The sequence below is a fragment of the Microchirus variegatus genome (assembly GCF_963457635.1).
Source record: "Microchirus variegatus genome assembly, chromosome: 1".
Taxonomy (NCBI): Eukaryota; Metazoa; Chordata; class Actinopteri; order Pleuronectiformes; family Soleidae; genus Microchirus; species Microchirus variegatus.
The window spans coordinates 43655551-43674584 of record NC_139802.1 but is presented as its reverse complement, the minus strand read 5'-3'; the positions used below and the strand labels follow the sequence as shown (position 1 = coordinate 43674584).

Sequence of the window (19034 nt, the reverse complement as noted above, 5' to 3'; positions counted from 1 at the left end):
AGAAAAAAAATTTGGTCCAAAATTTGACAAAAACGACATACTATACTATGTCGTCCAAAATTTGAAAAAAAATTTGAAAACCATTTTTTTGGTCCAAAGCTTGACAAAAACGTCATACTATACTATGTAGTACATCATACTATACTATGTCTCCAAAATGGGACCATTTTTGGAGAAAAACAATTTTGGTCCAAAATTTGACAAAAACGACATACTATACTATGTAGTACGTCATACTATACTATGTCTCCAAAATGTGACCATTTTTGGAGAAAAAAAATTTGGTCCAAAATTTGACAAAAACGACATACTATACTATGTCGTCCAAAATTTGAAAAAAAATTTGAAAACCATTTTTTGGTCCAAAGCTTGACAAAAACGTCATACTATACTATGTAGTACATCATACTATACTATGTCTCCAAAATGGGACCATTTTTGGAGAAAAACAATTTTGGTCCAAAATTTGACAAAAACGTCATACTATACTATGTCTCCAAAATGTGACCATTTTTGGAGAAAAAAAATTTGGTCCAAAATTTGACAAAAACGACATACTATATACTATGTCGTCCAAAATTTGAAAAAAAATTTGAAAACCATTTTTTTGGTCCAAAGCTTGACAAAAACGTCATACTATACTATGTAGTACATCATACTATACTATGTCTCCAAAATGTGACCATTTTTGGAGAAAAACAATTTTGGTCCAAAATTTGACAAAAACGACATACTATACTATGTAGTACATCATACTATACTATGTCTCCAAAATGGGACCATTTTTGGAGAAAAACAATTTTGGTCCAAAATTTGACAAAAACGACATACTATACTATGTCGTCCAAAATTTGAAAAAAAATTTGAAAACCATTTTTTTGGTCCAAAGCTTGACAAAAACGTCATACTATACTATGTAGTACATCAAACTATACTATGTCTCCAAAATGGGACCATTTTTGGAGAAAAACAATTTTGGTCCAAAATTTGACAAAAACGACATACTATACTATGTCGTCCAAAATTTGAAAAAAAATTTGAAAACCATTTTTTTGGTCCAAAGCTTGACAAAAACGTCATACTATACTATGTAGTACATCAAACTATACTATGTCTCCAAAATGGGACCATTTTTGGAGAAAAACAATTTTGGTCCAAAATTTGACAAAAACGACATACTATACTATGTCGTCCAAAATCTGAAAAAAAATTTGAAAACCATTTTTTGGTCCAAAGCTTGACAAAAACGTCATACTATACTATGTAGTACATCATACTATACTATGTCTCCAAAATGTGACCATTTTTGGAGAAAAACAATTTTGGTCCAAAATTTGACAAAAACGACATACTATACTATGTAGTCCAAAATCTGACCTTTTTTTGAAAACCATTTTTTTGGTCCAAAACTTGACAAAAACGTCATACTATACTATGTAGTACGTCATACTATACTATGTCTTCAAAATGGGAACATTTTTGGAGAAAAAAAATTTGGTCCAAAATTTGACAAAAACGACATACTATACTATGTCGTCCAAAATCTGACCATTTTTTTGAAAACCATTTTTTGGTCCAAAACATGACAAAAACGTCATACTATACTATGTAGTATATCATACTATACTATGTCTCCAAAATGTGACCATTTTTGGGGAAAAATTGGACTAAAACGTCATAGGTTAGTGTGTCGTCTGAAAGGTGACAAAAACGTCTCACATTAACGTTTTGTTACGACTTTAAAATTTACGGTTATTCAAATGTACAATTTTATCGTCACACTTTTTGTGAGCGTAGATCAAAACAAAATGATTCCTTGTCACTGATATTTGAAATGAACAATAATAAAAAATCATTTTCATTCTGCTCTTGTGTTCTAACCTCAAATGTTCACTGACCTTAAAACACAAACGTTCGTTTACAAAACTGCTTCATTCAGATAAAAAAAAAAAATCTGTCAATTAACAAAAGGCGTGTTTTAATCCCGCTGTTGCTCGAGCAGGTTTTTCTTTGTTGGCAGCTGCTGACACGAGGCAGCGGCACCCGAGGGGTCAGAGGTCAGAGGTCAGGCACCCCTGGCACTCGCCATCTGACCTCTGTGATTTACATACACGCTGACCTACATTCATTTCTCTTTCTTTTTCATTCAAATCCTCATATGTTCAATATAACGTGTTTGTTACAAGTTCTGTTTTTAAATTAATAACATTAATTCGTATTATTATTGTCCTGGAGTTAATAATAAATTAAGTGGGATTAAATGAAAGCATCGAACAAACAAACAAACAAACAAACAGCGTATGTTTCTTTAAGCGTAGAAACTCGTTCTGTGTCTCACCTTCATTTGAGCTTCACCGCTCCGAGGATGATTCTTGACCTTTGACCTTTGAGCTGGACAATTCATCACACAGAGCACAGAGATGTGTGTGTGTGTGTGTGTGTGTGTGAGGTTCAAGCATTTAAATTAGTCAAAGATCAATGCCACTGTAAAAACACACACAAACAAACACACACTCTGGGCCAAAACCTAAGCCAATATTTTTTTACAATATTGATGACAAATTTTTACAATATTGATGACAAAAAAAAAAAAAAGTTAATATTTCAATTCCAAAATGATGATGCATTCAATGACTCTGGTAAATTTGACAATGTCTGCGGAATCTATAAACCTAGTTTGCAGAGGTGAGAGGAGCAACTGCAAGATGCATTCAAGAAGCCTCGTAAATTGGCTAAATTAGCATAATAGTATATCTACATATATATGTATAAAAACAAGACAGTGCTCACGTTGTCAAATTGATCATTTCATTCATTTTAATGACTTAGTAATGAAATAAATTCAGAGTAGATATATTTTGATTTCAAGTATCAGATCATTAAATGAAAACACATGTTGTTCATCTACTAAATGCAGTGTTAGTATACGTTACTCTTCAAGACATACTGGTATGGATGGCTATTAGAAACTGAGCTTCATTCAAAAAGTAAATAATAATACATTCATTTAAGGAAAAACAAAAAAAAAGTGTTGTTTTTGACGCGTTTTTGTGTGACGAAAATAACAATCTTTATCGTCCAGGTCCTGAAAATGTCACGTTTCAAGTCACAGAGATGACATTTTCACAGTGAGAAGAAGAAGAGCTGAGATTCAGCCACGCGTTAGAAAAATAGTCCAGTTTCCTCTTCAGCAAACATCGAAAAACACACATGAGGACTTTAATTTAAAATAAAAAAGATGATAAATCACATCGTTTCATATACCTGAAAAAACACGTGCCTTTAGGTTTGTTTAACGTCCGCCCCTTTAAGAACAAAAATACACAAAATACCTGGATATTTAGATCAGTTTCCAGGTTAAAATGACATAAACCAAACATGACTCATCATTCTGGATCAGAATAAATACATTATAAATACAAAATAATAATAATTTAAATTTAAATAAAAGGGTTAAAGGGTTTCTTTTACTGTGGTTGTCGAAGGTACTGCAAAATACTGCACTGAGAGCGCCCCCTGTCTCCTGAAATCCTGCAATAATAAAATAATAATAAATAAAGTTGATGTTGTATGTATATATATGTGTTAATTTCACCATTACACGGCCTTTTCCGGTTAGAAACGTGAGTTTGTGTCACTTTGTAAACCACTCACTGCTCCCTGCACCAAAGTCCATAGAGAAAATCAGCGATTTTACGCCACAGCATCAGTGAATTAAAATGAATTCAGGGTGTAATTTCTTATGATTTAGGCGCTTCAAATCCTTATTTTCAGTGACACAAACCGACCAAACGCGGCCGTTACTGCGTCCGCACGAGCTAAAAAAAAGGCTGATTTTCTCTGTGGGCTTTGGTGCAGGAACGTGAGCATTTAACAAAACTCCCGTTTCCAGTCCAAAAAACACGATGTCCAACAGTGAGATTAAGTTCATGAAACATGTTCATTAAGATGTCGCAGACAGATTAAATCACGTGAGTTTTTGTTAGAAAGGAGGCCACAGGGGGGCGCTATCAGCTCAGTCAGCACTGAAAAACAGGGGAAAAACAGCTGTAGCGGGGACATATGAAAACAAAAAGTTATTATCATTAAATCAAATGATGGTATCAGGTGATATGTCAGTGGTACTTATTTTAACTTATATAATATATACTATAAATAATATACTGTATATATATATATATATAAAACCAAAGGGACCGAACGTGTCAAACAAAATAGTTTAGCATCTATGGTCTATATTCATTGAACAGCAGCATCCACCAGTTACCTTCATTGAAAATGTACTGTACACGTGTAAAAGTGTTTTCACGCCCGCTAACGTCGTCACCGTCCTGAGATCTGACCCGAGCCCATGAGCACAGGAAGACAACCAACGCTCGCAGCCTCGACAAAACGACAAAAAGTGATATTCCTTTTTTCGCTCACTAAAAAGTCTTCCCTAAACGCTGTTACTTTCCGAGAAATGTCTACGCGAACACACGGAACCTCCCAAAACGACTTAAAAATACTGTAATATTTACGCCAGGCCTGTAGGTGGCGCTGGGACGCCGCTGCTGGAGAAACTGGAGAAGAAGAAGAACGTGAGGAGATTCCGCGCTGTGTACGAACTCCGAACACAAGAGGAAGACGCCGACGACGACGGCGGAGATGGTGGTGACTGCGAATGCAGGACTGAGAGGGGGGCGGGGCTATGACATCATCATTTTTTTGCGTGGTTAAAAAGCCGATACGACGCAGATTTGTTTCCACGGAAACAGGAAGTGGACATCATCAGTTAACCTGCGTCAGTTAAGAACCAATCCATGACTATTGTTGCGTGTGTTTTTGTATGGCGAAGTATTTGAGGCTACACTCCCACCAGCAGGGGGCGTGGGGGAAAAAAAAGCAAGATGTCCGCCATTTAGCAACAGACCAACTGTTGGAGACCAAACATCGGAAAGCGCAAATTTCTATGGAATTATGAAAACATTCAAGTCTGTTTATATGCAGATGATGTGACGCTATGAGGAAAAATCGTAATAGATTAGTCACCCCAAATAAGTGATTCCGACTAAATCTAACGACATTTAGCATCACGCTTACGTCCATATTTGGTTAAAACAACATCACGTGGATATGAACGTCTGTAGATTTGCGAAGGTTGTAAGTTTTCCATTTTTTAACAATCATCTTTCAATCGAAACCACCAGCCTTTTGTATTTTTAATTATTCGCAGCTAGCTTTTGATAATTAGCCAAAAACTAGCTCACTGTAAAAAGTGGTCATTGATGTAATTTCCAAAAGTATTTGCGCTTCTCACGTGTGTGTACGAAAAACTAAAACCAGGCTTTTGTCTCCGATATATTAAGATTGGCTGTTTCCCCGCAGGAGGCTAATTCTTTGCCGGACGACATCCGTAGGGCTCAGAGATCGCAAAAACACGTACACTGGTCGACCACTTTGAACGTGGTGGCGCTGTTGCTTCACTGTGCTTACGCAGCTCGTGGAAGAAACGACAAATTTTTTTTTCCGTCAGTCAAATCGCGTTACGCTAATATTTCGAGCACAGGTGGTTAGCTTAGCTTATCATATCACACTTAATTGTGCATGGGTTTAATTTTTAACAGTACGCCGTCCAATCTGAGATATGTCGGATATGTCGCGCTCTCTGTTGGCGAGTTTCCACGACAGATAAAATGTCGTACGGCTCTGACGGCGACAAATCCGCGGTGTGAACGCAGCCTAACACCGGCTAACGTGAGAACGCTACCGCTTTAGCAACCCTTTCCGTGACAAAAACTGCCTCCGAAGGTTGTTCGGACGCTAACTAACGCTAACACGTCATAGCGAGAATAGCGCGTTTTGCTTCAGTGCTGAAAAAAAACAAAATATGATTCATAATATGAGACAAAATTTACCACGTGGAAAATCTTCACAGAATCAGTAACGGGGGGGAAAACATCCGACGATCGTCCTTTTCGTGAAAAACCAGCGCTAACGCGGTGAACGTGAGTTCAGCTGCAGTCAGAGGTTCTTCGCAGCGACAGATTCTCGGGGTGGGGGGGGGTGGGCAGTAGAAAACAAAAAACGGCCATTGTTTCTCGAAAAAGGATTTTTTCGCAGGTTTTGTACAAACAGTTTCTTCTCGAGTGTCGGAGTGTGTGCTTCTTTCGAGGACCACGAGTCTACGATTTTTCGCGTCCCCTTTTGACAGCCCTGGTGAGAGGCAGCGCATGACGCCGCCGTTAGCCCTAAGCGCAGTGGGACAGGCTGAGCTTCAGCAGCCCCTCCGTGTGCATCTTGTACAGGAGTTTGAACTCGGCGGGCAGCTGATGCGACTCCTGCCACTTGGTGGTGAACTTGGTGCCCTTCTTGTCGTAGTAGTGGTACGGCAGCTCCTTGCCCGTGTTGGGGTCCCAGCCGAACGGCCAGAAGCCGTACAGGTGGATCTGGTCGCACATGGACGACGCCAGCGTGTACATCAGGATGCCGGTGCTGAGGCGCTTCGGCGACAGCTGCTTGGTTTTCCAGTAACTGTGGAGGGAAATGAAAGAATACTTATGTAAGAGGCGCCATATGTAAGAATGTGGCCAATAACAGTTACTACATTCAAATTCAACAGATCCTTGTACAGGGCAACGTTGACTATTACTGTGTAAAATTTCAAGTCATTCCGAGATACTTTTTGTTTTTGAGAAGAAAGTCAGCTCACTGTCAAAGTGCATCAGGGCAAATGGATTATTTTGTGATTTTCAAAAATTCATTAAATTTATTCCTTAAGAGATTTGCAAATATTTTCAACGGATCCTTGTTCAGGGCGATGACAACTATTATGATGGTAAATTTCAAGTCATTCTGAGATACTTTTTGTTTTTGAGAAGAAAGTCAGCTCACTGTCAAAGTGCATCAGGGCAAATGGATCATTTTGTGATTTTCAAAAATTCATAAAAATTATTCCTTAATAGATATGCAAATATTTTCAATAGATACTTGTACAGGGCAACATTGACTATTACTGTGTAAAATTTCAAGTCATTCCGAGATACTTTTTGTTTTTGAGAAGAAAGTCAGCTCACTGTCAAAGTGCATCAGGACAAATGGATCATTTCCTGATTTTCAAAAATTAATTAAAATTATTCCTTAAGAGATATGCAAATATTTTCAACACATCCTTGTACAGGGTGATGTTGACTATTACTGTGTAAAATTTCAAGTCATTCCGAGATACTTTTTGTTTTCGAGAAGAAAGTAAAGCTCACTGTCAAAGTGCATCAGGGCAAATGGATCATTTTGTGATTTTCAAAAATTCATTAAAATTATTCCTTAAGAGATTTGCAAATATTTTTCGACGTATCCTTGTTCAGGGCGATGCCGACTATTATGATGGTAAATTTCAAGTCATTCCGAGTTACTTTTTGTTTTTGAAAAGAAAGTCAGCTCACTGTCAAAGTGCATCAGGGCAAATGGATCATTTTGTGATTTTCAAAAATTCATAAAAATTATTCCTTAATAGATATGCAAATATTTTCAATAGATACTTGTACAGGGCAACATTGACTATTACTGTGTAAAATTTCAAGTCATTCCGAGATACTTTTTGTTTTTGAGAAGAAAGTCAGCTCACTGTCAAAGTGCATCAGGACAAATGGATCATTTCCTGATTTTCAAAAATTAATTAAAATTATTCCTTAAGAGATATGCAAATATTTTCAACACATCCTTGTACAGGGTGATGTTGACTATTACTGTGTAAAATTTCAAGTCATTCCGAGATACTTTTTGTTTTCGAGAAGAAAGTAAAGCTCACTGTCAAAGTGCATCAGGGCAAATGGATCATTTTGTGATTTTCAAAAATTCATTAAAATTATTCCTTAAGAGATTTGCAAATATTTTTCGACGTATCCTTGTTCAGGGCGATGCCGACTACTATGATGGTAAATTTCAAGTCATTCCGAGTTACTTTTTGTTTTTGAAAAGAAAGTCAGCTCACTGTCAAAGTGCATCAGGGCAAATGGATCATTTTGTGATTTTCAAAAATTCTATAAAAATATTCTTTAATAGATATGCAAATATTTTCAACGGATACTTGTACGGGCCGACGTCTACTATTAGTGTGTAAAATTTCAAGTCATTCCGAGATACTTTTTTTTTTTTTTATACAGTCAGCTCACTGTCAAAGTGCATCAGAGCAAATGGATAATTTTCTGATTTTTAAAAAAGTCATGAAAATTATTCCTTAATAGATATGCAAATATTTTCAATGGATACTTGTACAGGCCGACGTCGACTATTAGTGTGTAAAATTTCAAGTCATTCAAAGATACTTTTTTTTTATATATACAGTCAGCTCACTGTCAAAGTGCATCAGGGCAAATGGATAATTTCGTGATTTTCCAAAATTCATTAAAATTATTCCTTAAGAGATTTGCAAATATTTTCAACGGATCCTTGTTCAGGGCGATGCAGACTATTATGATGGTAAATTTCAAGTCATTCCGAGATACTTTTTGTTTTTGAGAAGAAAGTCAGCTCACTGTCAAAGTGCATCAGGGCAAATGGATCATTTCCTGATTTTCAGAAATTCATTTAAAATATTCTTTAATAGATATGCAAATATTTTCAACGGATACTTGTACGGGCCGACGTCGACTATTAGTGTGTAAGATTTCAAGTCATTCAGAGATACTTTTTTTTTTTTTTTTTTTTATACAGTCAGCTCACTGTCAAAGTGCATCAGGACAAATGGATCATTTCCTGATTTTCAAGAATTCATTAAAATTATTCCTTAATAGATATGCAAATATTTTCAACGGATACTTGTACAGGCCGACGTCGACTATTAGTGTGTAACATTTCAAGTCATTCAGAGATACTTTTTTTTTTTTTTTTTTTAATAGTCTGCTCACTGTCAAAGTGCATCAGGACAAATGGATAATTTCCTGATTTTCAAGAATTCATTAAAATTATTCCTTAAGAGATTTGTAAATATTTTCAACGGATCCTTGTTCAGGGCGATGACAACTATTATGATGGTAAATTTCAAGTCATTCTGAGATACTTTTTGTTTTTGAGAACAAAGTCAGCTCACTGTCAAAGTGCATCAGGGCAAATGGATCATTTTGTGATTTTCAAAAATTCATAAAAATTATTCCTTAATAGATATGCAAATATTTTCAATGGATACTTGTACGGGCCGACGTCGACTATTAGTGTGTAAAATTTCAAGTCATTCCGAGATACTTTTTTTTTTTTTTATACAGTCAGCTCACTGTCAAAGTGCATCAGAGCAAATGGATAATTTTCTGATTTTTAAAAAAGTCATGAAAATTATTCCTTAATAGATATGCAAATATTTTCAATGGATACTTGTACAGGCCGACGTCGACTATTAGTGTGTAAAATTTCAAGTCATTCAAAGATACTTTTTTTTTTTTTTATACAGTCAGCTCACTGTCAAAGTGCATCAGGGCAAATGGATAATTTCGTGATTTTCAAAAATTCATTAAAATTATTCCTTAAGAGATTTGCAAATATTTTCAACGGATCCTTGTTCAGGGTGATGCCGACTATTATGATGGTAAATTTCAAGTCATTCCGAGATACTTTTTGTTTTTGAGAAGAAAGTCAGCTCACTGTCAAAGTGCATCAGAGGAAATGGATCATTTCCTGATTTTCAGAAATTCATTTAAAATATTCTTTAATAGATATGCAAATATTTTCAACGGATACTTGTACAGGCCGACGTCGACTATTAGTGTGTAAGATTTCAAGTCATTCAGAGATACTTTTTTTTTTTTTTTTTTTTTAATAGTCAGCTCACTGTCAAAGTGCATCAGGACAAATGGATAATTTCCTGATTTTCAAGAATTCATTAAAATTATTCCTTAAGAGGTTTGCAAATATTTTCAACGGATACTTGTACAGGGCAACGTTGACTATTACTGTGTAAAATTTCAAGTCATTCCGAGATACTTTTTGTTTTTGAGAAGAAAGTCAGCTCACTGTCAAAGTGCATCAGAGGAAATGGATCTTTTCCTCATTTTCAAAAATTCATTAAAAATATTGTTTAATAGATATGCAAATATTATCAACGGATACTTGTACAGACCGACGTCGACTATTAGTGTGTAAAATTTCAAGTCATTTGGAGATACCTTTTTTTTTTTTTTTTTTTTTATATTCACTGTCAAAGTGAATCATGGATCATTTCCTGATTTTCAAAAATTCATTAAAACTATTCCTTAAGAGATATGACGGATATGCAAGTGATGGAGTGGATCTACAGTGACCTGTGTGCTGTCACGTAAACATCGCTGATATTCTCTCTGGACTTTGGTGTGGGAGCGTCGACGGCGACACAAACCAACACAAAAACGTCAGTTTCCAGCTGTCTGACATCAATTGTATTAGATTTTTTTTTTTTGTCCATTTGTGTTCGCGGGGGGGTTTTCTGACGTCATGTGACCGTATTGTACGGAACCGCGCTCCTCTATATGTTCACAGAGAGGATTTAAACCTCAAAGCCGGATTAAAAAGGAAAGGAGGCATTTAGTGAAAGGTATGGTGCAGGGTTGTGACTGCGTGAGTGTGTGTGTGTGTGTGTGTGTGTGTGTGTGTGTGTAGAGGGGGGATTTACGTTTTTGGTGCTTAGTGTTGTACACACACCTCGTACAGTAGCCTAATCTCCAACAATCCCATTAAATCTACCTGCTCTGGAGAGAATTAGCCGCGTTTAAGCAGCTCAGACAGATTTCGGCGCCTCCGCGATTCATGGAGACGCTTTTGTTAGCGGTTTGGAGAGGGTTTGTTAGAGGTTTGTTAGAGGTTTTGGAGAGGTTTCTCCCTCTGTGACGCTGCAGAGCAGGACTCCCCAGTGAAAGCATTATTATTTCATATATTTATTTCACTCATTTCGTTTCCGGCAGCGGCTTAGTGTCGGGGTTGTGATGAACTGGATGAAAATATGAGCTATTTAACGTGAAAAAAAAATATTATTATTTTTAAGCTAACATGTCCTCTGCTGGTTAATGTGGTTAAAAACATAACGTCTGATTGTTTTTAACTTGATAAAACAAAAGTGTTCCAGCGTTAAAGCAGGAAAACCTTTATTTTCAGGCTTTTATTTTGAAATCATCAAGACAGGAAGTGCTGAGGTTAACCAATACTAGTTTTTTTTATACAAAATACGTCTTTAAAAAGTATTCTTCTGTCACTTTTCCACTGTTTTCCAAGAGGAAACTCACTTTGTAAACCTCTCAGTCTCCCACACCAAACCCCATAGAGAAAATCAACGATTTTACGCCACTGCTCGCAGACACTGTCGGTCCACTTCTGCCTCCTTCGGCGACTTCAAAAGTGTTATTTTGTGACTTCGGTGTTTGAAACGGCTTGTCAAGATTCACCAAAGTGGCACACACTGACCAGAGGAGGCAGCAGAGCACCGGCAGCTCGTGAGCTAAAAAACGTTGATTTTCTCAATGGAGTTTGGTGTGTGAGACTAAGAGGTTTACAAAGTGAGTAAACAGTTGAAAAGTGACAGAAATATACTTTTTACGGAAGTATTTTGTATAAAAAGCTAGTATTAGTTAACCTCAGCACTTCCCGTCTTGATGATTTCAAAATAAAAGCCTGAAAATAAAGGTTTTCCTGCTCTGATACGAGTAGAGAGCGCTTCACAAAGTGACAGAAACCCTGATTTCCTGTTGGAAAAAGTTTTCTAGCGGTGAGTTAAATCAAATAAACACATTGTTAAGATGTTATAGAGTTAAGATGATGTTCATTTTTTTTTTTTATTAAATAGCTTAAATATTCTTACTTGTTGATGTACTGCATGATGTTCCCGGGCCAGGCCAGCTGGACCTTCAGCTGACCTCGATGCTCCACGAAGAAGTCCACCAGCGTCCTCGTCACCGTGGCCGACGTGTGGAAGAAGAACGCCGGGATCCACAGGATGGCGCTGTCCAGCTTCTTCAGGCTCAGGAAGAAGTTGTTCCTGTCCTGCACGGTCAGCAGGTTGTTGTAGTACTTCTCCAGGATGCTGGGGTTGAACGTGGTCATGTTGGTGCGGCGGCCCACGTCCTTCTTGAAGAGCTCGGTCGGCGCGAAGTTGCAGCGGAAGACGAAGTCGAACTTCTCGATCTGCGGCCCGCAGCGCGAGCCGGTGAGGATGCCGCTGTTGCCCACCACGGCGCAGACGTTGTAGTGCTTGTTGAGGACGGGCGAGGCGTCGGGCAGCAGCGAGCGGAAGTTCTCGCCGATGGAGAAGACGTACTTGTGGCTGGAGTAATCGTAGTGCATCAGCTGACCGATCCGGACGGCGTTCCGCGTCAGCGAGAAGTTGTGGGGGATGTCGATGTACTGAGCGATCTCCTGTCTGCAAAACAGGAAGTTGTTTTTATTTGCCCTGGATTCAAGGAAGGAATTCAAGGAGCTCAAGGTAGCGTTGAAGTCAATAGTAACTTGTTTGAGTGGATAGTTGCTATTTGTTTTAAATCAGACCAAACTTCATTGAGAAAATCAGCGATTTTAGCTCCCAGGGACACATTAGCTGCTGCTGCTGCTGCCTCGTATATCGAGTTTATGTCAGCGAGGTAAATCAGAACGACATTTTTTAACAAACAGAAGCTTGAAAATAACACACGGGAACTTAGCGACGGATGCAGAAGTGGGTCAACAGCTCCTGTGATGTAAAATTGATGATTTTCTCTATGGGGTTTGGTGCCGGGAGAGCGAGCGGTTTCACGTACTTCAATCTAAAGTTGGACAAGGCCGTCTAACTGGCAGAAAAAGAAGCAAATAGACTATAAATGTAGCGGCAAACACGTCATACGTGACTCTGAGTGTCCGTACACGGCAAGATTCAGCGTGTGATAATGTCGATATTTCATAAAATGACACTCGAGCCAATTATTTCAAACAAAAACATCCCTTACTATGTTAAAATAGTCCAAAATTGGTGTTTTTTCTATATGAAATTGAATACGGGGGCTACTTAACTGGGTAACAGCTGTGTTATTTATTCTTATTCACTGGGTAATCACATACAAATACACATTATATACATGGGTCAAAGACAAATAAAGCTTCTAAAAAGGTATTTTTTAAAAAGTATTTTCAAAATAGATGTAATGCATATTTTTGAGTCCAGAACAATGTTTTTGAACATGTCTCATATATCGAACAACTATTCTAACAGTTTTAACTCATTTTTTAACAGTATTTGTAACTTTATTTAAAAAAATGTCAGGTGGCACAACCAAATATTTATAAACATATATATATACACATAATTATTTGGCAACTATCGCTTAAGATGTCTTTTTTGCTCTCTGTAGGTAAGGTTTTAAGCACTGTATACAATTTTACATTTAAAGACAGGAAAATAATCACACAAATAAACAAATTCATATATTCAGTATAATAACTACACACATTACATTTATAAACCATTTGGTCCCTTTGACTTATTATTTATTGTTTTAAATTGGTTGCACCACCTGACAACATTACAAATAGATAAGGGGATTTATCGCATTTACAGTAGTAGTATATTGTAAAATTTTCAATAAATAAATAAAACAATATAAAGAAAATCAGTGTGTGTGTGTGTGTGTGTGTGTGTGTGTGAGACCTACTTCTGCTGCGTAAACCCAGTGCTGTTGTACGTCCATCTGGACGAGTTGAGCAGGTCCTCGCTCAGAGAGTTGGTCAGCGACGAAAACGCCGGATCCAGATATTTCATCGCCAGCTGGGAGCTACGCAGAGGAGGAGAAAAAACATAGAAAACCAGGAGCTCAAGGTTGTTGTTGTTTTTTGAAGAAGAAGTAGAAGTTTCTTATGCATAAAGTCTGCTTAGAACGTGCAGTAGAAGCGGGATTTTATTAGCACATTGTTTTTCTCGTGAACAGCTTCTAGGCGTCGTAGCCTCAGGAAAAGGTCAAAAACAATGCGTAAGTAAGTCGTGTTCCAAACAGGCAGAACTTTACCCTGGAAGCGTTTTATTCAGCTCTGCTGGAGCTTTTCTCTTTTAAAAAAAAATAAAACCTTTGAATGTAAACAAAGGCGGTCACGTGATCAGACAGGTTGAACACAAATGATGATGAAAGTCTGAACCGAATCATACGCTAAGAATAAGAATGTTGAATAACGTGCAGTAATCGCACACCGTACCACGTCGCTAAAGTTAATACGCAACGTAAAAGATGAAGGTTTGTGTAATAATTTGATTGTTTTGATTTGAATTTGGACATTTTGGAACCTGTCTGATCAGACAACGTGATTAAAAAATAACCAGAGTCAAACAGTGAAGAAGCTTCATCTGTTTTTCTGCAGAAGCAAAATCGCCCAAAATCCCAAAATTTCTCTTCCCACACAACTCAACAGTAATCTCTGTTTTTTTTAAAAAGTATTTCAGTAGGTTTTTCGCACAACGTTTACAAAAATGTCCGCCAGGCAGCAGACGACGCGCCGAGACTGACATGTTAGCCGTTTTATTGTGGTGTTGTTGTTTTTACGTTAACGGGGTCAAAAACTTCTGTAATTCAATTGTGGGATTATTTTTGAATAGTATTCAAGTTTCCAGTTGACTTTTGTGTCTATTTTCAGCTTCAGATAAGCTAACGAAGTAAAGCTAACGACAAAAGCTAACTCATTAGCACAGTTTTACATCACACCTGACACCAATTACACAAAAAAACATGAACTTTTTTAATATAGTTTCATAGTTTGTATAGTTTTAGACTTTAATCCTTGACTTGGCTCCGTAATTTACACATCTAACACCACATTCATAAACAGGAAATGCTTATCATAACACCCCAAAATACACCACCGCTTGAATAAATAAGTAACGCGACGTTGCCTCCGAGATTTAAGCTCCTTACAAACTTACAATGAGAAACTGAGAAACAGTGAAGTTGTGTGGGAAGGTAATTTTTTAGCTAGCTAGCCGAGTATCAAGCTATCCTTGCTGCTAGCAAGATGGCTAGCAAGCAAGTGAGATAGGTAGATAGATAGATAGATAGATAGATAGATAGATAGATAGATAGATAGATAGATAGATAGATAGATAGATAGATAGATAGATAGATAGATAGATAGATAGATAGATAGATAGATAGATAGATAGATAGATAAGATGCAGTGCGGCTGTAAAAACGTTAGCACGCTGTATTCACCTCAGGTCTGGTTTGCGAGGCGGCCTCTCGCTGCAGCGTGGACGAGGAGCAAAAAAACAACAAAATAACAGACTCACTCTCTTTATCAACTTGTTCACTTACCTTAAAAATTGACATTTAAGAGACAACAGAAGTAGAACTGTGTGGAAAAACCCGACATGCAGAGATGAGGTGTATTTCAAACACGGGCAGGACCATGGTGAAACTAAGTTGCACCAAATTTCACAAAATTTGGCGGAAACATGTCACAGCCCGAGACGAACAAAAAAGTCAATTGGGACCACGTCCTGAACTCAACAGGAAGTTAGCTGTTCTGAATTAGGCGTCCATTTTGGCGCTCTGCATGTTTAGTAAATGAACAATCTGCAATTAATTAATATAATCTGAGCATTTTAACTGTACCAACATAACATAAAAAAAACCCAGTGTGATTTAGTACGAAACACATCAAAGATAAAAAATTAACAATAGGTCTCGCAAATTCAAAAGGGCGTGGCCATGTCCACCATTTTGACCATTTGCCGTGAAACAGGAAGTGGCCTGTAACTTCGCCGCACATTGACCAATTTGCTCAAAAATTCATAAGTGACACAAGAGACCTACCAAAACAAACAAAAAAGTCTATTGGGACCACGTCCTGAACTCAACAGGAAGTTCGCTATTCTGAATTTGGCGTCCATTTTGGCGGTCTGCATGTTTCGTAAAATGAACAAATTAATCTGAGCACGTTTATCGTACCAACATAACATTAAAAAAACAGCGTAATTTTGTACTAGACACAACAAAGATATAACGTTGACAAAAGGTCTCGCAGATTCAAAAGGGCGTGGCCATGGCAACCATTTTGACCGCTCACCACGGAACAGGAAGTGGCCCGTAACTTCGCCGCACATTGACCGATTTGCTAAAAAATTCATGCGTGACACAAGAGACCAAGAACTTCCAACAGGAAGTCAGCCATTTTTAATTTAGCCATTGTTTTGCCACAGAACAGGAAGTCGGAAAGTTGGATCCCTGTGGACACAAAATGGCGTCCACTGACTGAGATGCAGAGCCACGTTCCTGAAGATAAGGCTCTCCAACAACTCCTCGCATCAAACTTGTACAACTTCAGTCGTTGTTTCCTGGTGGAGATGCTGCTCTCCACTACACCTAACTCACCGTGAGCCTAACCCTGACCTGTGGTGACAGCGAGCGAGGAGGCGGAGGAACGGCGATAACCGGCGGCAGGACAACGAACGCGGCTCTCGTGCTGTAAATCAGAGCCAAAGGCGTCTCAGTGGCCTCGAGGACCTTCGTCAGAACCGTCGACCTCCAGACCTGCACGCGAGCGCTGGACGACTGAGATTTATTTATGCTGCGTTTGAGTTCAATGTCAGGAGAGGATGATTTCTGATTTCTGACCTCCGAGTGTTCCTGCTGCACAGCGAGACATATTAAAGGGACAGTTTGTGTTTTTAAAGGAAGATCTGACACTAATGATGAAGATAATTAACTTCTGCACTTTCTTCATTAATTCTGATATCAACTTCACGACTTCAGTTTGACTTTTGTGCAGATTTGTAAAAAAAAACGGGGGGGAAAGGGTTATTTTAGGCCTTATATTTAGAATGAAGATACTTGGCTTTGAAGAGAGGAAGTGGAGCTGGTAGCTGTGAGTGAATGAGCTGATCTAGTTCACAGCTGAGGGATTAAGTGACAGATGCCCTGTTTTCCTTCAGCCTGATACACACAAGGATATTTAAACCAGTTTAATCAGGGCAACAATCAGCGAAAGAAACACGCATTAGTGCCTCGTGTGGAGGAGGAGAGCTTCAGGTCATTAAATCATCAGCAGAAAAACTGATTTTACTGAAGCTCACCTCACAACATCTGTGTCAGTTAAAGTCTACGATATAAAGCTAATAGCCTTTTGCTAACAGGAAACTGAAGTTTGTGTCCAACTAAATAAAAACAAATGTCTTAAAGTTGGACTAATAAACCCCAGATAATGCGCCCAGAGTTGGACTCAAGCTAGCTAACGCAACCTAGGCTAACCCAGAAGATGCTAAAGTACAAAAGAAGACAACGGCGAGAAAAACATGGCAATAATTCAGGCGGTTAAATAAGCTCAATGTTCTGCTCTATCGGCTAAAAAAAAACTGGATATTTTTAAGTCTCTCTGAGACTCTTAGAAAATAGTGTTTGAAATGCTAACAACTAGCGCTCAGATTGTAAAAAAAAACCTACGGTGGCCTTCACAAACCAAAAAAGATGCAAACACTCTCACTGCTACTAACATGCTAACATGTGAGCGGAGGCCTCCACGTCAAAAGTAAACAAAAAAAACACTTGAGCTGATTTGTCCATTTGGGCTTCCGTAGAAGTACGTCAGCTCAAATAAAAGACTTATTTGTAGGTGGAATTTTCAAGTTTCTCGGCGGAAGTTTCAACTGGAACGGATTGGATTTCCAACTAGGAAAAAGTCGTAGCGACCTCACAAACCCCGACTAAGGATTCCAAGATGGCTGCCACTCTGCTAGTTTTACTGTTAGTTTCACTTCTGTCTCATTTACGTCACAATAAAAAATATGTCGTTCACATATCGTACACGTGGCGCTACGCTTGTGTTTGTGGTTCGCAAAATGCTACGAAGAGCGTTGTCGTGGACCGGTGTTGCTAACAACGATTAGCCCCCGCGGCGCGTCTTTATCGAAGATAACTTTGACTTTCGGTATCCAGGCAGTTATTCAAGCATTTTAGGAATTACGGTTCTGAGAAGCGGACATCGTCGCAAACGTTGGCGAATCTCGTCTGCGATCGGACGCTCGTTTCCCGCGGGAAGTCCCGAGGTTCTACCGTAACGACAAGTATATGCGCGCAAAAATCTATTGCTGCTGTTTTTTCCGCGCTATCCGTCCACCTTTATCCTCCAGATGAGGGTCACGCGGAGGGGGCCAATCTCAGCTGAAAATAGGGGCGGAGTCACAGCCGGGACGGATCGGCAATCCACCATTTTTGAATTTTCGAGATATTACAAACGAGCTAGCAGTTACGCCAATGAGACGAGAAATAGCGCAAATGGTGCGATAGGAAAAAAATTCTCACGTACAAACGTATAAACGGACGCTATATTAACGGGAACCACGCGATTTTTATCGTAAAGCATTAACACAGTTACATAAACATATCAATGGATGCTATATATTATACATCTATATATTAGACCCAGCCCAAACGTTGCATACTGGACCTTTAAAATGCAGCACATCAGCACACACAGAGCCTTTGCATCATCATGAATGAGAGGATGTAAAAAAAAAAACAAAAAAAAACACGGAGCTGATCTGATCCCGGGCCTGGACTCACCGGAACCCCGCGTGGAACATGTACATCCTGGGTCCTCCATTAGGTCCGTATCTCGGGGAGCTGAGCAGGAAGTCCTTCTTGATGGACACGTAGCTGATGAGCGACAGGATGAGCAGCGCCACGCTGAACATGACGAGCCCCAGCGCGCTGGCGATGCGCACCATCCTGCTGCTGCCGCGGTGCGTGAGCGGCAGCGGCGGCGGCGGCGGCGGCTGCGGCGGATGAGGGGTCGGTGAGCGGCCGGTACCGAGGAGGAGGAAGAGGAGGAGGAGGAGGAGGAGGAGGTGCGGGAGGAGGAGAGGGACGAGGAGATGGCGAAGGGCCGCATCAGCGGCAGAGCGAAGGCGGAGACGACGCGCGCGTTTTACGCATAGCGTGGGGGAAGCGCAGACGCAGTGCCGCGCGCGGACGTAGCGTCCAGATTCATCAGCTGCGCGGAGGAGGAGGAGGCGGCGGCGGCAGCGGCGGCGCGGCAGCGGCAGAGGAAGCGGCAGAGGAAGCGGCAGCGGGAGCGGCGGAGTCGCATAAACA

General features: G+C 39.2%; 1 protein-coding gene across 2 annotated transcripts; it reads right to left on the bottom strand.

Annotated features, from left to right (window-relative positions):
- Positions 1–6230: 6230 nt before the first annotated feature.
- st8sia3 (ST8 alpha-N-acetyl-neuraminide alpha-2,8-sialyltransferase 3) lies at positions 6231–18679 on the bottom strand (the record flags this gene model as incomplete). Of its 2 annotated transcripts, XM_083897409.1 has the most annotated exons (5): positions 6231–6513; positions 11795–12352; positions 13614–13733; positions 15156–15185; positions 18504–18679. In XM_083897409.1, 5 exons carry the CDS (start codon positions 18665–18667, stop codon positions 6231–6233), a joined length of 1155 nt encoding a protein of 384 aa, XP_083753535.1. The 2 variants fall into 2 exon arrangements, with proteins under 2 accessions (XP_083753535.1, XP_083753534.1); XM_083897408.1 differs by lacking the exon at positions 15156–15185 and having other exon boundaries at positions 18504–18667.
- Between the last annotated feature and the right edge of the window lie 355 nt (positions 18680–19034).